Source organism: Lepisosteus oculatus, chromosome 5 (assembly GCF_040954835.1).
Source record: "Lepisosteus oculatus isolate fLepOcu1 chromosome 5, fLepOcu1.hap2, whole genome shotgun sequence".
Lineage (NCBI taxonomy): Eukaryota > Metazoa > Chordata > Actinopteri > Semionotiformes > Lepisosteidae > Lepisosteus > Lepisosteus oculatus.
The window spans coordinates 4,811,327-4,831,228 of NC_090700.1; the positions used below are offsets into that span (position 1 = coordinate 4,811,327).

General features: G+C 43.5%; 1 protein-coding gene and 1 long non-coding RNA gene across 5 annotated transcripts; one reads left to right on the top strand and one right to left on the bottom strand.

Annotated features, from left to right (window-relative positions):
• Positions 1-4,851: 4,851 nt before the first annotated feature.
• Positions 4,852-19,214, bottom strand: smpx (small muscle protein X-linked). 4 transcript variants are annotated; one of them, XM_069189907.1, is made up of 5 exons: positions 19,096-19,214; positions 12,728-12,789; positions 9,323-9,409; positions 8,041-8,174; positions 4,852-6,906 (listed from the first exon to the last, which is right to left on the bottom strand). In XM_069189907.1, the coding sequence occupies exons 2-4, from the start codon at positions 12,764-12,766 to the stop codon at positions 8,049-8,051; spliced, it is 252 nt and encodes an 83-aa protein (XP_069046008.1). In that variant the 5' UTR covers positions 12,767-12,789; positions 19,096-19,214; the 3' UTR covers positions 4,852-6,906; positions 8,041-8,048. The 4 variants fall into 4 exon arrangements, with proteins under 4 accessions (XP_069046008.1, XP_069046009.1, XP_069046007.1 ...); XM_069189908.1 differs by lacking the exon at positions 19,096-19,214 and adding an exon at positions 18,370-18,480; XM_069189906.1 differs by lacking the exon at positions 19,096-19,214 and adding an exon at positions 17,511-17,747.
• LOC107076714 (uncharacterized) lies at positions 6,906-8,329 on the top strand. The gene is made up of 2 exons (XR_001477887.2): positions 6,906-6,945; positions 6,997-8,329. It is a non-coding gene; the product is annotated as an uncharacterized lncRNA (long non-coding RNA).
• Positions 19,215-19,902: the final 688 nt, after the last annotated feature.

The following is a 19,902-nucleotide window of genomic DNA, read 5'->3' on the forward strand; positions in this document are numbered from 1 at the left end:
TGTGTGGGCTGTTATTAGGTGAAAATTAAAGGCTGGCTGGTGATTACGATCCCAACCGGCTGACTGCCAGGATTAATCGCATTCCGGTTGAAAGACTTCCCTGATGTTTTTACTCTTGTTTCATGGGACTGAAAGTGCGCAGACAATCCCCTTCGTTTGTCCCTTCAAACAATCAATAAAACAGAGGAAATAAAAAGCACCCTGCCCCAGTTTTAGCGTTTATCGGATTTCTTGCAAACATGAAATACAATCTAAAAAAAAGTTCTCTGGGATGATTGTATTTCCATCTTCTAATGTAAAACCGCCAGTTCTGCAAAAAATATATTTTATTGCCGTGCTGTGCTGGAAGTTTCAATCTCAGAACACTCTGTGCTCAGCCTGCATGAGGGTAGCCCCAGTTTGCTGAGCATTTTTCCACGTTTACCCTGTGCAGTGTTCAAACACTGGGAAAAGAGATAGAATTTGTATTTTGGGGGAAATTTTCAATCAGACCACAGAGATCCAAAGACCTTTCCAAAGACCTGTTTTAAACTTGAACATAATTATCTTGTCCTATGTCTCCCATGCTCACACGAAAAACTCTCTTAATGAGTAAATGAATATCCTGAGTGCTGATCTCTCATTGTCCAGGAAGGAGGTGGAACTGGCAGAGCTGGCTTGTGAAAATCAAGTACAGGGGGGAGCTCTCTGGATGGTGTGCGTGTGATATTACTTTTTATGTTTTTATACTATTTTTCAAATATTGTTTTTCAGCTTAACTTTCTGTATGCTCTGCACAGCTGGATGTTCCTTCAAAGGAGAAAGCAATTTGTGAAGCTCCTTGGATTTTAGATTAGTAATCGTTTAGATGTGAGATGTGAAGAATGCATGCTTGAAAGAGTGATGACTTCAGCTCTCTCTACTTTCCAATATATCGAATTCACCCAGGCTCTCTCTGTTCCAGCACTTATAGATGAGTCTGTCCGCCCTGTCTACCTTAAATAATGCAAAACCACAGGTAGTGGAAAACAAAAAATACCTCTGCCCTGATCTGCCCCAGTAAACCCAGTCACCGCGTGATCCCAAGTAGGAGAGAGTAAATCTAACACTTTCCTGAGCTTCTACTCTCTCTCCCCTTTGCTCTGAAGTCACCCTGCCCAGGCGCAGTGTTTTCAATGGTTCAGTTAAAGATAGAGCTGTTTACAGGATTAAAATTAGCTGGCCTAGTATTATAAGATTACCACACCAACAATAAAGTCCTACAAAAGTTCACTCTGGTACACTCTGGTAAAGCCAGAGTAAAGAGTAGTAACGTGAAAGGGTGTTAACAGCAAATTGGTCAAATTTACAGTAGTCAAATGTCAAAAGGGAAAGGTGGCAGATTACCTTGGCATGGTCACTGAAAGCGCCGGTCTGCGATACAAAGAGAGTGAATCAACACGACGCTGGCAGGATCCCAAGTTCTCGCAGGCAGGATGCAGTGGTGAAAGCTCGGGCCTTTCAGAGCTGTTTTGGAAGGGTGACCTCAGCCCGTACCAGTGTGACCAGTGACTCGCCCATTTCCAGAGCAGTGCCACCGTGACCTTCCATTTCTCATGCATTCCTCCCGACCTGGACGAGCGTCTAAATATAACAGCAGCTGTTGTCGCCGGAATCGGAGATCTGCTGGAGCCTGGTGTCAAAACCTGACTCGAACCCGCCTCCCGCCCGTGACCTTTGAAATGTTTTCAAACCTGAGCCGATAACGGTGGCGACCTTTCTGGGTTTCATCTAGTTTGTGGACGTTGGAGGAAGGGACACAGGTCATTATTGTTCAGCTGGCAGGTACAACAGCAACATTCCTGCCTCTCCCTAGGGAGAATAATTACTGTCATGGGGACCATCTATTGCCAGGCAGAGGAAAAAGATGAACAGAAAGATTTCCAGCAAGAGCACAGCTCATCTAGCTAGCACGGTTGTTTATTAGTGACATAAGAATGGTTCTGAACGACCCATCGAGCCTGTTTGGTATTTAATTGATCACATTCAGCCATTTCTTGCAAGAAGCAGGAAATTGGCTTCACCCACATGGCTGGGGAGCTTGTTCCACACTCCCACCACACTCTGGGGCAGGGAAGTGTCTCCTGCTCTTGGTTTTAAAAGTTCCCCCGAGTTTCAGAGATGACATTTCAGTAATACACCCGTATGACACTGTTCCTCATGTTTGGACCCCCAGGGTCCTCTTTTCCGAAGGGGAACGGGCCCCCCATGTTCTCCACTGCAGTGAAAGCCTTGAAGCTGGTAATGTATGTAAGAAGAGACACGAAAAACGCAACAAATGAATTCTGGGGCCTAAAAGCATTGGTTGCATTGTTAACGCCACTCGGTACAGAAATAAAGCACGAGCTGTTTCTTGTTATCTACAATGTGATTCGTCGATTGGAAAAATGAAAATCTACCGTAGGCGAGGATTTAAAAAAAATACCATAGCTGTATTTTTAGATGCACCTGAAAATTTGAAAATTAGCATAATGATTATAATTACACCTACACGCGCTCAGGCAACGGTAGTTACGTTTCAACAAAAGAACATCACTGCACACCCCTGTCTTTCCTGGTGCACGCTTCATTCTGGCAGTAAAGTTTTAAAAGAGCCATCCACACGAAAAAATAAGCAAAATAAAAAAATAATATTATTGAAACTAAGATAATTCTTCATTTGATTCATTTGGCATTTATTAATTAGGGGCTCATTGATACTGTAGGGTGCTCGCTTGGCCTAACTGAGGCCCAAACCTTTTATGTGTTTAAAATGCTAAATCACAACGCCGACAGTACAGTAGGGCCCTGCTGGGTGTGGGTCCGGTACTGTGGCTCTAGTCTGAACCTTGAGTCAAAGAAAATAGATGTCCTTCCTTGTGTGAAAATGTCTGCAAAAAACCCACCAGATGAGTCAGACTGAATGCTGCAGGAGTCTGAGAAGTTGGACAGAAGGCTCTGTTAGTAAAGGGGCCAGTTCTCAGATATTTTAGCACTGGCACTCATTTTTGTTGAGAACGTTCAAAGGTATTGTGCAAACCCATCTTCAAATCCGTAATAAAAACCCATTTCTTGTGTTTCTCATCAAGAGTGTAATGAGATGTTGGGCATTCTGCATGCACTGTTTGTTTTTCAAACCCCCTTCAATGACTAAAAGCCCCTCATCTCCGGCCTCACCCTGCAGATTTCCATCTCTGGTCCAATCCCAGCCTAGGTGCTGGAGAGACTGGCCTCCTCCCCCCCCAGGGGAACCGGGAGATACCCAGTGCAGGTCCGTACGGAAGAGCTCCCGCTACCGATCGGGGTTAATTCTCATTCCGGCAGGACCAGGATGTGGTGCTGGAGGACGAGCTCGGCCTGACCGGGGACGAATTCAGTGGATTTGGCTCTGGAATGTAGCTAAAGGCCTGCCCTGCGAGACAGCTCTTTGTGCATTGCGGTAGCACTTGTGTCTCAGTGTGAGCATTGCGGTAGCACTTGTGTCTCAGTGTGAGCATTGCGGTAGCACTTGTGTCTCAGTGTGAGCATTGTGGTAACACTGGTGTCTCAGTGTGAGCATTGTGGTAACACTGGTGTCTCACTGTGTGCATTGCGGTAACACTGGTGTCTCAGTGTGAGCATTGCGGTAGCACTGGTGTCTCAGTGTGAGCATTGCGGTAGCACTGGTGTCTCACTGTGTGTATTGCGGTAGCACTGGTGTCTCAGTGTGAGCATTGCGGTAGCACTGGTGTCTCACTGTGTGCATTGCGGTAGCACTGGTGTCTCACTGTGTGCATTATGGTAGCACTGGTGTCTCACTGTGTGCATTGCGGTAGCACTGGTGTCTCACTGTGAGTATTGTGGTAGCACTGGTGTCTCACTGTGTGCATTGCGGTAGCACTGGTGTCTCAGTGTGAGCATTGCGGTAGCACTGGTGTCTCAGTGTGAGCATTGCGGTAGCACTGGTGTCTCACTGTGTGTATTGCGGTAGCACTGGTGTCTCAGTGTGAGCATTGCGGTAGCACTGGTGTCTCACTGTGTGCATTGCGGTAGCACTGGTGTCTCACTGTGTGCATTATGGTAGCACTGGTGTCTCACTGTGTGCATTGCGGTAGCACTGGTGTCTCAGTGTGAGCATTGCGGTAGCACTGGTGTCTCAGTGTGAGCATTGCGGTAGCACTGGTGTCTCAGTGTGAGCATTGCGGTAGCACTTGTGTCTCAGTGTCGGTCCTTTGCGCTGGTATTCAGGTCCCCAGCACCCAGGGAATTGATCCCACTACATGACAGAGCGGGTAAACAGCTGCAACAAACAAGAAACAAGCAGTTGTTGGGGCAGCTCAGAAGGTGCTTTATTGAGGATTTCGGTTATACGGTCCTGATCGTGCCTCGGATCGTGCAGGAAGCCCTGCCAAAATATTTAGGGCTTACCAAACGCTTCTCTGCTCTCCCTCGTGAGTCGTGACTCACTCTACACAGAGCGAGCCAGGATTTACAGAGCTTCATGGCTCCGGGCACAGCTGCTCCTCTTCTGCCCTCTCGAAATCCTAGATTTGCCTCCCACACTCCACTGCCCTCTCCGGCTGGTGGAATTCCTGGGGCCACTGTCCGTTCTGATTCCTCCAGGACAAAACCTGCAGTCTCTGGTGCTAAAGACACTGAGGACCCTTGTTGTGCACAACCCGGAGAGCTGCGGAGCTCTGGGCTTTCTTTGTTGGGTATATTGTTTGTGAAAGATCTCACTGGCAAGGAAAGGTGATCTCTAAACAAGCTAAGACATACTGTTAAATACAGTACAAGATTTTAGAAGACACCCAACCAGAGACGTAAACAGAGAGCTCTTTCTAATACTGAACACATACAAATGCACTTGACACATTTCTCATTGTTGCGAAATTTTATTTTTCCCTTTCATATTACATTAGTTGAGGATGAAACCAATACATTATATACTGTTGTCCTATGGCCCTGGATTAACAAAAAAATAATTCACTTGCATGCATTAACATCTTGCATGCCTTTGAGGATGAGAGTGAAGAACACTTTTGACTGGACCCAATGCAATAAATCAACTGCTGACAAGCTGTGTGTATTACACAAAGAAAGGACTAACCTTGTACATTCTGTATGCAGACTTGGTATTGTGCACGACAAGCTAATAAACTTTACTACCACAGTGAATGGTTATCCCTCGTTCTTTATCAAAGACAATCCGAAAAAGAGGAATCCAGAAAGTTTTGGGTTCAGGGATTTTTTGCCTGTTTCTACAAATGCGCATCGACAATTATTTTAAGCTGGTTTCAGTGTTTGCTTGTATTGTAATGAAATTGAGGAGCTATGTGTTGCAGTGAGTGTTTGCGCATTGGTCTGAGTTGTTATTGTACATTCTTTATTATTGTCCTTCTGAAGTGAGATCTTGCAGGCCTTTGATCTTGTGCTTTGGTTGGGCTTAAGGTTTGAAAAGGCTGCCGTTTTGGAGGGAAGTGTTCCACGCGAATGTTTGTGTTATCTATTTCCAAATCTCTTGCATGGGTCTTTCCTGAGGATCAGTGAGCCAACTTCAGCTGAAACAGAGTTCACAGTAAAGTGCTCTGATCTTCATTTTTCACTGCCCTCCAAAACTACACTGAACAAAAAGAGTTCAAAAGCTGACATAAAAACTTGCTCATTCTTTCTGACATTTTAGTTAACAAACTCTTTTATTATTGCTGAAGCCCTCCAGCATCAGTTATTTCGGCACCCAAAAAATATGCGATGTAAAAGGCTTAACTGTACGATTTATTCAGATTAAAGATTTTCCTTTCTTCTAGGATGTGCTGTGCCTAACGTAAAACACATTACAAAAATCATACACAATAATAATGAAGCATGAAAGCTAAACAGTACAGCAACTTAAACTGTGAAACAACTTAAACAGTGAAACCGTGCAGGAACAAATAAACTTTACAGAGATAAGAGTACAAAGAGCATCTTTCATACATAGAGGTTTAAAAAAAACAAACAAGCACAAAAAGATCTTGCCTTCAAAAAATATGAACTGCATTAATGCTGAAAAAGACTAAACAAAAAGACTCAAATTCACTGGAGCTTTTTAAGGTACAGTACAAGGTCTTTAAATGACTGCCCAGGCCAAACTGTACCAAGCAGCCACTGTGTCCCAGGCTGTTTCAGTGGTCAGTTTTCTAGGGATTGATAAATACTTTGTCTGATTAAAGGACTTCAGGTGTGCCTTCTTCAGGCACACCTGAAGAAGGCTCCACGGCCGAAATGTCGTGTTCTCTTTCTTCTTTTTTTCAGCATGGAATAAACCTATTACTTGTCTGATTTAAGTCATCTTTGTGAAGGATCCTGCGATATTTCACTAAAGGATCATCTTTACTCTCACATAACGAGAAATTTAATAACACTAAACATGGATTTAACATGATTGCTTAAGCTTAGACTGTCAGTGTTGAATTTAAATGTTTTTTGCATCTTGAACTGATTTTTTTAAGCACGTCCTAAAAACCCCAGCAGATTTCAGCTTGACTGACCCTCCTTAATTAAATTGTTTCAAGAGCTAGTTGCCACAAAACTGCACAAATCAATTCTGAGTGGTTGTACTTCCTCATCTTTGTACACTGCTAACTCGAGAATGATCTTGTGTCTCACAAAATAAACAGAATAACATTTCTTTTTACAATACGAAGTAAGAAAACGCACTTATTTTCTTAGCGGGCTTAATGTTTGTAACACACATCAGTACACTCGCGTAATTTTGGGGTGCTTTCGTTTCAGCCTGTGAAAAGAGTCCATACTGTAGAAGTCTCTTCCTCTCCCCAGCCAGCACTCAGCTCCTTAGAAGAGGTTAATACGCCTTCATAAAACGTGAAAAACGCTGCCAGAACAAATCGGAGTCACCCCGAGCCTCCATCCTGCTCTCCCACCCGGGCCCTGGGAGAGACAACAGCGGGAACACAGTGTCACGCAGAGGTCCTGATACACTGTCTCTGTGTCAGCACTTGATCTTTGAAGACCGCAGAGGTCCTGATACACTGTCTCTGTGTCAGCACTTGATCTTTGAAGACCGCAGAGGTCCTCCGGGTCTCCCAGATCTTGCTTGCATTATTTAAGCCGATTGTCTGCAGAATTGAACCGACCTACTCAGGGCACAGTTTCCACGCTCGGCTCTAACCCTAGAACCCACTGGATACGCGGTGAAAGGTAATGAGTTTTAGATAAAGGGTAGAAAACGGTCAGTGGTGCAAATACAGCGTAATAACGGCAAACTCTGCACACCACTATTTTAATACCGGATTTGCAGGAATATCATACTCTCGTACAGGGGTCTTCGACCGTCGCGTTAGCGTTAATAATCGGCGCTAGGTTACACGCTCATGCTACAAAATAAACGAGGCCTGTAAGATTTATTCAGACGTCGCAGTGGATGGCCCCAGGCATTTCAGAATAACAGGGAAAAATCTCACTGCCCCTGCTTAAGATCACCACGAGGTCTGCTGCCCACATCAAGAATATATCGACCGCACAGTGTCGCAGTGCTACCTGCGTGTACAGTAGCATTTGGCCGAGTCCTTCAGCAGATAGATAGGAGTTTAACACTGACACCCTGTGGCTGCCGAAGCGCAATGGGAGTAACTAGTGAAATACGGCGTCAGCCCTGCCTTCGGAACAAAACCAACTTGAGTTCTGCCTCGCAAAAATGGAATTGGCGTTAGCAGTAAAAACGTTTTAAAAAAAAAAACCTCAAATGTTAACTGTAAAACCCCGCTGACAGATGTAACAGCCCTTGTGACAGAGAATGCAGTTAGGAAGCATATACGATACAGTATAATGTGGCTTTCCAAAAGGTTTTTACTCAAATTTATCTCGCTCCGTTGATCCGATCCCCCCATCCACCAGGTCTAAATTAATTATGATAAACAAAACACACGCTTCATGAATCCTTTCTTAAGCGCCGCGCCTTAATTAATCGATCAAGCTCTCAAGGTGTCTTGAAGAAAACGGCCGGTTCTGTTCCAGGGCGAGCAAGCCAGCAACACCAGCCCCTGGAGCAGCTCGGTGCTGTACCTGCGGGCCTAGTCTTTGGTGACCCATCGGAGCTCGCTCTTCGCGGTCTGGATCTCGGACAGGTTGACCGCTGGGCCGGGCAGCTTCACCGCGCCGGGCAGCTGCTTCTTGTCCTCCGGAGAAACCCTGGCGCTCTGTCGGGGAACAAGACTGTTTAATGCCCTGCCTGCAGGGGGCGTTTCCCCCGACTTGCCACCAGCGCAGAGCCGGGGGGGAGTGTGGGTGCTGCCGCGGAATAAATTTAGGAGTTTTTTTCTTTTGTTTGCTGATGTAAAGGAGGAAGATACAACGGGGTTTTTTTTTTTAAATCGGCCATGTCATTGAACCTAGATCCCGATGGGTGCAAGGCCAGAACTAGGCATAAACCTTTGCATTTTTTTTTTTCATTTATTTCTGAGTGTCAGGCGAACAATATGGCGTTGCGGTTTTGCAGTGTTTTCTCCTAAACCTCTACGAGTTCCCTGGTCAAGCAGACAACACAGTGTAAGTTATTATTATGATTATGACTATTAGCTGACGTATGTTTATAAGCAGCAACGAGTCACTTGCCCACGGAAGCTCACTTCGGTCATGACGGTCTTTTCTCAAGCCTTATTTGAATGTCAAAACAGGGCTTTATTTAGACCAAGATTAGGTTTAAAAAAAAGTCTCTATTCTTACTGTCCACACAGAAATGAAACGTGCGCTCTCTGCCTCTCGGGGGGGACCTTCATGCTACGCGTGGGTTTTGGCTCTTATTAGGTTTAAGAGTTGAACCGTCTGCTCAAGGTCTGTAGCTTTAGTTGCTCTTGGTGTTTGACTCTGTAGGAATTGTGCTGGCATGAACCCACCTCAGGCGGTCTCTGGCAGTCGGAAGGGGTCTTGTACAGACTCTGGGTGGCTGGATCATCCCCCAAAGGGACACAAGTAAACCAAGTGACCTAACCCCTATGTAGGCTGTTGTGCAACATTTCAAACACAACACACCCCCCCACACACACACACACACCTTAAAATGCAATCTACTTTGTATGCAACTACAGCACCTTTTATAAATCGGGATTTCTATATTCAGTATTTGAATTTGTGTACTGTGATACTCCAGCACAGGGGTTGTAGGTCCAGGAGGTCCTAGGCTGCTGACCTCGGTCAATGTGAGAGGCACAGGGCCAGGTGCCCGGGTCTGTTCTGAAGTGGATCTTACACAGATGCACCACGCCGTCGTTCTGCTAGCGTCGGCGGCGAAGAAGACTGACTGGCAGTGTTACAGTGGGGGAGAAGCAGGAGTGTCGCTGGCTCTCACCTCGTCTGTGTCCACTGACTCCTCTCTCCTCCTCACAGGGTGTCCCGCTCCCGGACGGAGAGCCCCCATCGGGATATTGAGGTTGGCCTGGAACCAGAGAGGACATTCAGCTGCAACTGAGCTGCGGGTCCACACCCACCCCTTGTGCGGAGCCGGCCTGCGGGGGGAACCTGGCCCCCCAGGAGCAGAGCAGGCGGACGCCCCCTGTGGCCCTAGAGGCCTTGTTGACTGAAATAATAGTCCTGTGTCTTAACTACGGTATTCCTAGCAGCACGACTCTCGTCGGGATTGTGGAGTGCCAGGTGTTTTTTGGTTCGGTGTTGTTTTCTTTTCAAAGTCCCGTTACTGAAACATCACAGTCTTACCACACGCCATCACCTCCCCCTGATTCTGCCTCCGCAGCCTGTGCTCATCTGTTCGAGCTCAGTCTGCAGTCACTCAAACCGGTTAGTTCATTAGGAGCCGGCTTATCTTCTCCCCTCATTCTGTATAGCGAATGGCAGCCTTAAAAAAAGGAGTTTTTATTTTACCTGAACGGGACACATTTACATTTTGTCTCCCACCTTTCATGTGCTGATTAGTGAAATCGTTTTATGAATCGGAGATATTTGTTACGCAGCTGTTTTTGTGCTTCTTTCAGTTCAACCCCGGAGGTTCGTTCCACTCGTGCTTTTGAAGAACACCATTAAAAATGGCCTGTAGACGACTTCCTTGTTTCCTTCAGAGGTGGTAGATGAAGTAATTTACCAGAAAAGTGCTGTAAAAGATGCAATAAGACTGGAGTGACACCCTGCCTGCTGCACACAGATCTATTCAGGTGGTTCGAATTGCTTTAGGACTGAATCAGACTCCCGCCGTGCCTTACTGAACCATCACTCTTCAAAGCGATCCAGAAGCAAGTGCTGAATTTAAAATAGACGTGGTTCTTATGAGCTGGCTTTTATTTCAATTCTTTCTTTGTGGAAAAAAAAAATAGTTTGGTTAATAATTGAATACATGTAAAATTGTATGATAAACCCACACGAGCCTTCTTATTGAGCTCCGATCTCTCTGGCTGAGAGCTGGACACGGAACAGAGTGGTGCTCAGGTGCCACTGTTCTCGGGACTGGGCAGCATCAGTGCTTCAGGGCTAGGGGAATCGATGGCTGTTTGTTTTCCGAGACGCACAGTGATGAAAATCCTCGTGGAAGGGGGCTGGTGACGTGCCTTGCCATTCTGCTCTGGCAGTGAGGGATGTTGTCCTTGGGGATGAAGCTGAGAAACTGTAGTGGCCAGTCTGCCATTGAAATGTCCTGGGATGCAAGAGAGTACTGCCTGATAGCTGGCTCTTCTCTGGGCTTTCTTAGTATCAGACCTGCTGTCGTAGGCGAGCTATCAGGTCCAGAGTGCTTCCAGAGCTGAGTCTACAGTTTCCTGTTATATGGTATTGTTTCCTCGCGAGTTCTTAACGATCTCCTGTCATTTGTAACCATTTGTACATGCCTGTGCTGGAACTGGTTTTTCTTTTTCCGTCTTACATATGAACAACTGTTCTGTTTGAGAAAGAAGCGGCCCGGTTGACTTCATCATTGGCTGAATTTGTGCAGGAATCCAGCTGTTGATCAGATCTAAAAAGCCTGCTGTATTCTGGCCCTTGAGGACAGGAGTTACAGTGCAACAGGGCAGCTGAAGAAGACAGAGCAGCGAAAAGGTGTTAAAAGAATAAGATCCAAAACACTCCAGCTTGAACGTTTCACTTTTACTTTAATCAACATTTGCATTTATTTTCTGCAGTATTTTTTAAATAGTTAAGTTCTTCTGAATGGAAGTGACAGTTCTTTCACATCTAAATTAGCTGGGCAGGGTTCTCCTTACTCTTTCCCCCCTGTTACTAACTAGTGTTAGTGCACTGTCAGAGCAGATGACCTGCTTGGGTATACAGTTTACAGCCTGATTCATTGTACTTTATGTGCCTGTTTATCAAGATTTTCGTTTAAATGTCAGAAATGGATGCATTCTGTAAATACATCAACTGCACACATAAAGGACATTTGGATGCATTGGCGTTATTACAGTAACTATGTCACTTTTGTAAATTTATGATTTATGGTTATTTATAGATATATATAAACACTTGCTTCCTTTTTAACAAAAATAACTGTTATTGACTTCTGTATGCATGATGGGTGTATAAATACTGTTTGTATTTATACACATGCTGTATAGTATATTTTAATCATTGTTAATATCTGGTTCAATAATTCATGTAAATTGTTTCAGTCTGGCCTGCTAATTGAAAATTGTACATGTATTTTTAACCCATTAATGCACACTTGAAGATGGATATATGGTTTGCAATAATAAGAAATTAATGATGTTACATTGTTGAGCTATAACATATTAGAACAGGGTCTATTTTTGTATGCGTTATATTTATTAGAGTGTTTTAACTTCCTTTTAATACCCCAATGCTAAAATATATTTATTAGTGGAGGAATGCTAACAACTGATCATTTTCAATTAGAAAAAGCCGATTTCTTTGCCATTGCAGAAGAAAATAGAACCGTGAATGTTCTGTATCCATTAAGAGTGTATAAAGTATTTTAACTTTAAGGTTAAAGGTTTATTGTAAAAATGGGAATATGAAGTGTTTTGAAGTTTTTGTCCTGATGTACAAAAATACTTTTACAAATAAATTGTTTAATGTCTAACTGCTTGCACATTAATTTTGACCAGGCATGAGTGGTGTACAGCATCTGACTTGCATTTCGGTTTTCTGGCTGTGCAGTCATGTGTGAGTACAGTATGTTAGTAACAGAACAGATTCCTGTCCGTTGGCAAATCAAGTGAAAGACAGCTGTTTTCCACTAGAGTACCCATGACATTCTTGAACATCTCCTTCTCTCCTGCTTTGATTACCTGGCTTCCCAAGCTGTTTCAGAGGCACACTTTCAACCTCCAAACTCCATGCAGCTCAACACATGACTTGCAAATAATCGCTGCGAGAAACGACATTTATTTCGAACTGAAACAGGTTACAATTTTAATGAGAAATATTTGACTTCCCCTTTTGGGGTTAGAATTTCAGTGTGTAATTTGAACAGATTAGAATACTCTTCATATGAAATGAACAGAACGATTCAATATTTGGTTGAATGCAGAAAAGAGCTACAAAAAAAAACCCAGATCCACACTTTTTATACACGTCCTCTTCTGGGTCCTCAGCACACAATTTGGGGAGGCTCTTCTAGAAGTGTAAAGTATGCTGTATTTTTAGAAAGCCTTCATGACAGTCGATAATAAATGCCGAATAAGGAATTACTAGATAACACTGTTATACTGTATATACAGTATGCAAGCAACCTGCTCTCCTGTTTCATGCAACTGCTCTGTTGGCTCATGTCAATGAGCTGTGTACCTCTTACCTGCAAGGCTTTGACAGTGGAGGAAGGCTGTTTGGACATTTTGCACAGGGAAGTCCGAAGTCCTGCAAGAAAACCAGACAAAATACTAAACAACTGGAGTGTCCCAGGCAGGTCAGTTTAAAGGGGGGGCCCGATGGACCATTGTTCCCCGGTCGGGCTCCTCATTCACACAGATAGGCTTTCGGGTTCTCTGTTTCCGAGTTGCTTAGCTACTTCAGCTGAGCTTCAGCGTGCATCACCACATGCGCCACTGTCCCTAAATCATTCATGGGCAGAGAAGACGATCCTCCACACTGTCGTGTCCTGCAGCCTAAGCCCTGCCAAGCCACTGTAGTTTCAGTCCTCCTGCAGTGCAGGTGAGAGGTGAGCAGGAGGCATACAGTAGCTGTGCAAACCTGGCCTTAGAGGGTCAGTCTGTCGCTTTCGCATCTTCAGCAGCAGAACCTGAAGAGTTGGTGGTCGTAGGGGGGGTTAAACTGGACCCTGTAATAAATGTTCGGAAGGGATGACAACAGCCAACTTCAATCAGACTCGGCTGTCAGTAATGTCAATCACTCCTGATGTCATTTCCTCTCCTGAAACACTGTAAATACTGCACGTGATCCCCTTCTCTCCCTCGTGTACGTCGTTTTACACCCCACCTGCACCCCCTCTCCCCCTCTGCAGCTGCCCTCACTCTGCAGGGGGGTCCCAGCCTCCTCGTCCCCTGACCAGGAGGTCAGCCCCCAGCCTGGCAGGTTAAGCCAAATTTTCACTAGACACTCCTTCCTAGTGAAAGCCAGTAACCAGCCGGTTTAGCCTGTGGACAGCTGTGCTGGAATGAAAACCTGGAGACACATTGGCGCTCCAGGACTTGGACTGGCATAAGTCATAGGAACTTGGCAAGTGTGAAGATAATTTTAGAAACAGGTATGCCTGCTGTCATGCTTCCACCTTCCAACGGGAGCAATCGCAGCACATACTGTTCCCTGGTAATCATCTCCTGGAGGTGTGTGTAATAGATACGTTACCTGCGGTAAGTTCAATCTGTAGTTACTTTACCAGTGTGAGAGGGTTTCAGCCCTTAGTGGTGGCTCGGGATTCATGTAATTTTCCCTTTTAAGAAAGACTATGGCTTGAGACATCTATAGTATGGGGCATACTGGCTTTCCTGAAGCTGGAAAATACATAAACATGCACCATGCATTTTTTCCTCCACACCTGTTAAACAGTAGACTCAAGCTCTACCATCACGAAAGTGCCTAGAAATAATAATTGTCTGTCCTATACCACATGCGTTTATAAGCCAGAGCAGACAGTAATTTAGATATTCACAGGCTCTTCGTTTGGAATTCTCTGGGTATCCACTATAATGAGCCCAGTTAAAGCACTCTCTCCCATCAGAGTAAAAATGCTGCATGATGATGAAACATGGAGAAATAAACAAGCCTCTTTCTATTTTTTGCTTTTTTTCCAGTATGTCTTACAGCCTAACACTTCTTGTAAACATGCAAATTCACTCACAGCAAGAGCGCGAGACAGAGCCTGACTGTCTGATGAAAGTCTCTCTTTGTTGTTGGTTTACAAAGGCAAAGGCCATATTCAAATCAACATGGTTGTAGTATGTATATCAGCATCCCCAATAGAATTTCTGGCAACATCTAGAAACCATACAAAACCATCTCTGTAATGTCTACACTCGCCACCCCTGAAAATACATCATGCCCTGCAGAGTTCTGAGTAATTTGACAATAGTTCAGCAAATGAACTAGAGGTGTGGGCAGCCCACTGTCTGACCACAGTAGCAAATGCAGCCCAGTTAGATCATTGACAGAGAGGCAAATTATCACCCCACATGGCGATATAGTAAACATCACAGGCAACTGTAAGACAGGAACTGGCGAAGCAAAAACCAGCTTTCACTCTTCCAAGAGGACCCAGTGCTGAGGATTGTAATTAGGAAACTGGTGATACTTTATAAATGCCATTGCCTTCTATTTAATAAAAATGGTTATATGAAGTGGACATCTGTGTACGTTCTTTAAAAATAGTGAGCTTTGAGAGTAATTATTAACTAATGCTTTAGTAAAGGGTAATGGATAATAATATATTAACCGCTAATACACCAGTGTCAAATACTAGCGTTAACGACAAAACTGAGTGTTTGAAAACCCAACCCATAAAAGGATCACAAAATGACTTCCTATTGAACCTTATTATGCAATGCTGCCCTAAGATATGATTGTTTCCTAACTGTAATCTGTATGCACTGTGATGTTTAGTCTGAGGGGTTTGTTATCGACTTCTAAAACTGTGAAATTGTTCTAGACACGTTTTTAAAGAACTAAGCTTTTTTTCTGTTCTGGTGGGATACTAACACTAGATTTATGCCTTGTTAGATCCGTCGTGTTTTCACTCTTGTGACCTCACATTCCATATTTCTGTCTCCCTGATTTTTAACCAATTTACAATGACTACTCCAAGATTTGTGGGATACACAGTAGCAATGCACAAACTCCTAATTTTAAGAGCCACTAGTAGTTTGAATGATGTAAGAAGTATGCATGTTTATCATCAAACCCTAGTCATTAAAATATTGCACTTTGGGAATTATTACTAGTTTACTGTGTTTCCTCTGGAACCCAAAATGAATTTTGCAGACAGAGACAGATGATCATTCTCTGCACTGTCCCTGCTGGGTTTCCTGTCTTGGCGCTATCATTTTTATTTTTACCCTCTCTTCAATGTCAAAACATTTTATAAGCTGGAGTTTTAAGCATGAAGACAGCACTCCTGTTTACATGTGTCTGTTCACAGGTCCAAACTGAGATGTGAAATTTCTCCGTTCGTGTGAGGGCGCAGGGCTGCTGGAGCCTTGCAACGATTTGTGCCGTGCCTGTTTTAGCCCAAATTAAGCCCGTCCTCGGCGGAGCAGCAGTGTGAGTGCTCTCCTCATTGGTGTGGGAAGTGTGTCACGCCACAGTCTGCTGAGACTCTGGCTATGCAATTCAATTATGACAAAACTTATTACGTGCAATCCCCTGCTGGAACACACAAGTTAGGGATGTGCGTGACTTCACAGACAGGCGGGGCATTTTTCTGCTTTTCGAGCTGCGTTTGTCGAGGTTTCCTTCTACCTGGCATGCAAGTGACGCTCACCGAGCCGCGGAAGGGACCAAAGTGTCACTGGACCGGAGAGCACTGAGCCAGGGCCAGTGGGGTTAATTTATTGTCAGCTGAGTGCGGTCTCATTATTGATAGAAAAAAGAAAAATCTGTGCCATATTTAGTCACAGCTAGTATGGCTATCAAGATTTAGTTTGTTTTCTTTAACACAGTAGGTTTGCCGTACACACAAAGAGGAATAAGCAAATAGTTAATCTCAGACGGATTTTAGCAAATCCAAAGACGCACCAACCTGTTTTTCTTTTACTTTTCTGCAAAGTGTAGCCGGGAAAGCACGAAGTGAAAACACACAGCAGGCCTGACTGCTCAGCTCTCTGCTGTATCCAAGGTGCTTTTATTTACACATCAACACCGAGAGCAGTGCCAGGCACCCAGGACACTGCTATATTTATCCTCTTCCCACTTGTTTCAGACACACACTGACAACACTCTTCATTATTTAAATTCCATGTGAAAGAACGTTAGGGAGAAAAAGACAACAAAAACACCCCGACGTCTAATAACACATTTTTGTTTGCTGTTATCGGATAATGGCAAAGGAATATGGTGAATGTTATACACCTTATTGATTTTCCTGTCATGCAAAGCATTAAACCATCAATTGTACTTTCAGGTCAGAATGGCACAAGCAACTTTCTAAACTGGGAAAGGTTCTAGCAATATTATTATGGTTGGTATTATTCCAGCTGAGGTTCGAGTGGAGAGCTGCCTCACAGTGTGTTTGCTACAAGTGAAGAAATAATGTTCATTACATGCTGAAAAATTGCAAGAAAGACAATTTTGGCTGTTTAAGCCTTATTTAACATTTGGCACCCGAAGAATGTTTAACACTCTAAACGTGGTGTGCTGTCTTTATTCTATTTTTCAGCATGGTGTTATTTGTTCCATTATTTCAGTTGTAATCTTTCTGAAAACCTTCTCTGTTAAAGAAAACGTTGTGTCCCTTTATTTTGGATGGTCAGTTGAATGGAATGGTCTAAACACTTTGCTTCTATGAATCAATACACAAAAATAATTGCATTACGCCTAAGTAAACATTAAATATATTTTTTCTGCTTGGAAAAGTCAGACTCTGCTTTACAATATTGTGAGTATTGATTTGAAATATTTAGAAAATGTTGTTTTGTTGTAAAAAAATAATCAACCCACTGTCTGAATCAGCTGCTTGACAGTAACAGTGACTGCTTTCTCTCTGGGAAGTAGATGGAGGAAATGAAGACCGAATGTTTCAAACTGATAATATTACAAAACACACAGTATCCACAAGGAAGAGTCATCACCGAGAATGATCATTTAATCCATTAAAATAAATCTAATATGAAGGACTAGCTTTTACTTTACAATTGCATGCATCAATCACTTTCCTGATTATTTGTCGTGAGTTTTTAGTAGTGTTTAAACGTAAAAAAAAGTTCAAATTTTGTTAATTTAGCATAGGTGGTTGGATTAGAAATCAAATTGAACACTACTGTTATCAATGAAAGCAGGTTTCTGAACCTGAAAATGAAAAATAAGATGCTATCCTTACAATTCTCAGAGTTAACAGAATCATTGTTACAGTTTGACTACCTTTATCAAGAACAGAGTGAGGATGTAAGCTTTTAAATGAGAATTCCCACCTGGATATGAAGAAATCCAGAAACTGATTTGATCAGAATTCCCCCTGGATTGTCCTGAATCGATGAGGCACAGTGCAATTGCAGCCAGTACCAGCAGCTTTTCCCGGGCTCAAGTCAGATTGGAAGTTCTTTGCAAAGGGATTCCTGTCATTACTTACATTTGTCCTTCCCATAAATAGCCTTGGGAACATGGAGGGGCTTTTTTTTCCGAAGCCAGAGAGGGACCTCGTTTAGTTAAAGCTCCGCAGGGAGCGGCTCAGATATCAATTCAAGGAGTGTGAGTTCACAGTCCCCAGACTGGAGTAAGGCTCAGCATTGCACCCAGTCACTCACTATACTGGGCACATGTCTTCAGCCAGTGCAGTATCAAAGGTCAAGATAACACTGAGAGCCCTTCCAAGACAACTGCTAAAGTACTGACTATAGCAAATGCACGTTTGCGTCTAATATTACAGCACGTAGTGCTAGGATAAATGAGGTTTACATGATAAAAATTTCACTCGTTTCGTTTCTTCATTAGCAAATAAGACACATTTAACACGTGTGTCATTTTTTATAGAAATGTGGACAGCAAGCGCATCTGAGAAATATTACAGAAGCATCCCCAAATGAAATTTCATTCTATCTACTTACAGTTCCGGTTCTGCCACGCTTCATATATATATAAATATAAAGATTTCAATACACATTCCTTATCTATTAAAAAACGTCAAATATTCAAATCTATATATAGCACACTTCCCTGTCGATACATCTATAGGGCTGTCTATCTGTTTTCCCAGTCCTGCAGCTCATGCACCTGTTTAGCCTAATTCCTCTCCTGTTTTTTGTCACAGAGTTTTATTTTAAAGGCTCCTACCTGTGTCCTGTTAGAAAACCACAGTCATTGTAAGTGTGCAAGGTACTCTTAACAATGTCAGTTTGCTCAGCAAGCCTTCTGTTCCCCTTCTTCATGTGGGATTTTGCTGTGCTGGTCGTTGCTTATTAAAAATCTGACCTAATTGAAAATCTGAAAGGAATAGCAGGGGTACGTGGCTCCTGTCCACAGCCAATGGTTGGATCTCAGTTTGATGCGTGGCATGTGAAAGAGCTGGTGCCTACGGCAGATCATTTTGGGTTTAACTATAGGAAATTGTTTCACAATTTCTCTCCCCATAAGTAAACAAATATTCTTGTCTTGGATTGTTGCATAAATGGAGTTGTTAGTTTATTTGTCAGTGATACTGACTGTGATGCGTTAATAAACACACTAGAACTTTTAGGACCAGAGAAAGGCATTGTCTGCCAAGTCATGTTCCGTGCTTGCAATAATAACTGAAGTACCCCCTGGACGAAAACGTATAACCCGTCAACACTGACTAATTAATGGATAGTACAGTGCCTCGCTGTTTCATAACCATACACACTACATAACAGTTAAAGAGGCTAAGAAAGAAGAACATCTCATTGAGAGAAACATTTGGCTTTAGGCGGTGAAAACCAATGTAAGAGAAATTAGCTGGTAGCAAATAAAGAAGAGGCACAGCACCATCCCCACCCCCAAACACCACTTGAGCCAAAGAATATAGGCTATGGCACCACGTACCCCAGTCTGAAGGCTCAAGCCCTTTAAGGTTCGGAGCACGTCTCCTGGACTGTGCTGTGTTCCCAGAGCTCCACTGCCAGGAAGACAAGTGAAAGTCAGAGCCCGCGGGTGGATTGTGCTGAGCTGCATATGCAAATACAGATTCAGAGGCTCTGGAAATAACAGCGGCTTCCTCTATTGACCAATGACCAGAAGCGCTGCTCTCCCTTTCCTAGCCATGGCAGACCAGAACACCCGTGCACCTGTAAAAGGTTGCTCCACAGCAACAGAGTCACAAGTATGCCCATTTCTGTAATATAATCTCAACAGTCAACCTCATCCTTTGAATCGTTTCTTTATCTAGCACAACTAGCTTATCTAAAGGCTAAACTGGCCGTGACAATAACCATGTTATCTGAACTGTATGCTCATATTGCCATTGCAGAGAGATTAAGTCTATCTGGCACTTCATTTTTTAAGCCTTTCTTTTAATAATCAGTGTGCTTTAGTCTTCCAAAGGCAGGGGTCAAACGTATTCTCAGAAGTGTATATGATTTGTTCTGTTCCTCTTATGTATCCTGTAGCAGTTTATACAGATGCTTTTTAAACATCTCATCTTCTGAGTTTTGCCATGCGAATGTCAGTACTGTGGGAAGAAATACAGCACACAGGCCCCTGACTCATCTTCCTGCAGTTCACGCAGCTGTTTGTTTTGGTGTGTTGGGGCACTGTGGTGGTTGAAGACAGCCTTGTGACTGTTATGTGAGGGAGCTTGGTCAGTGCAAGAGGAGGCTGTATTATTACTAGATTCAGAATCACACGTTCCTG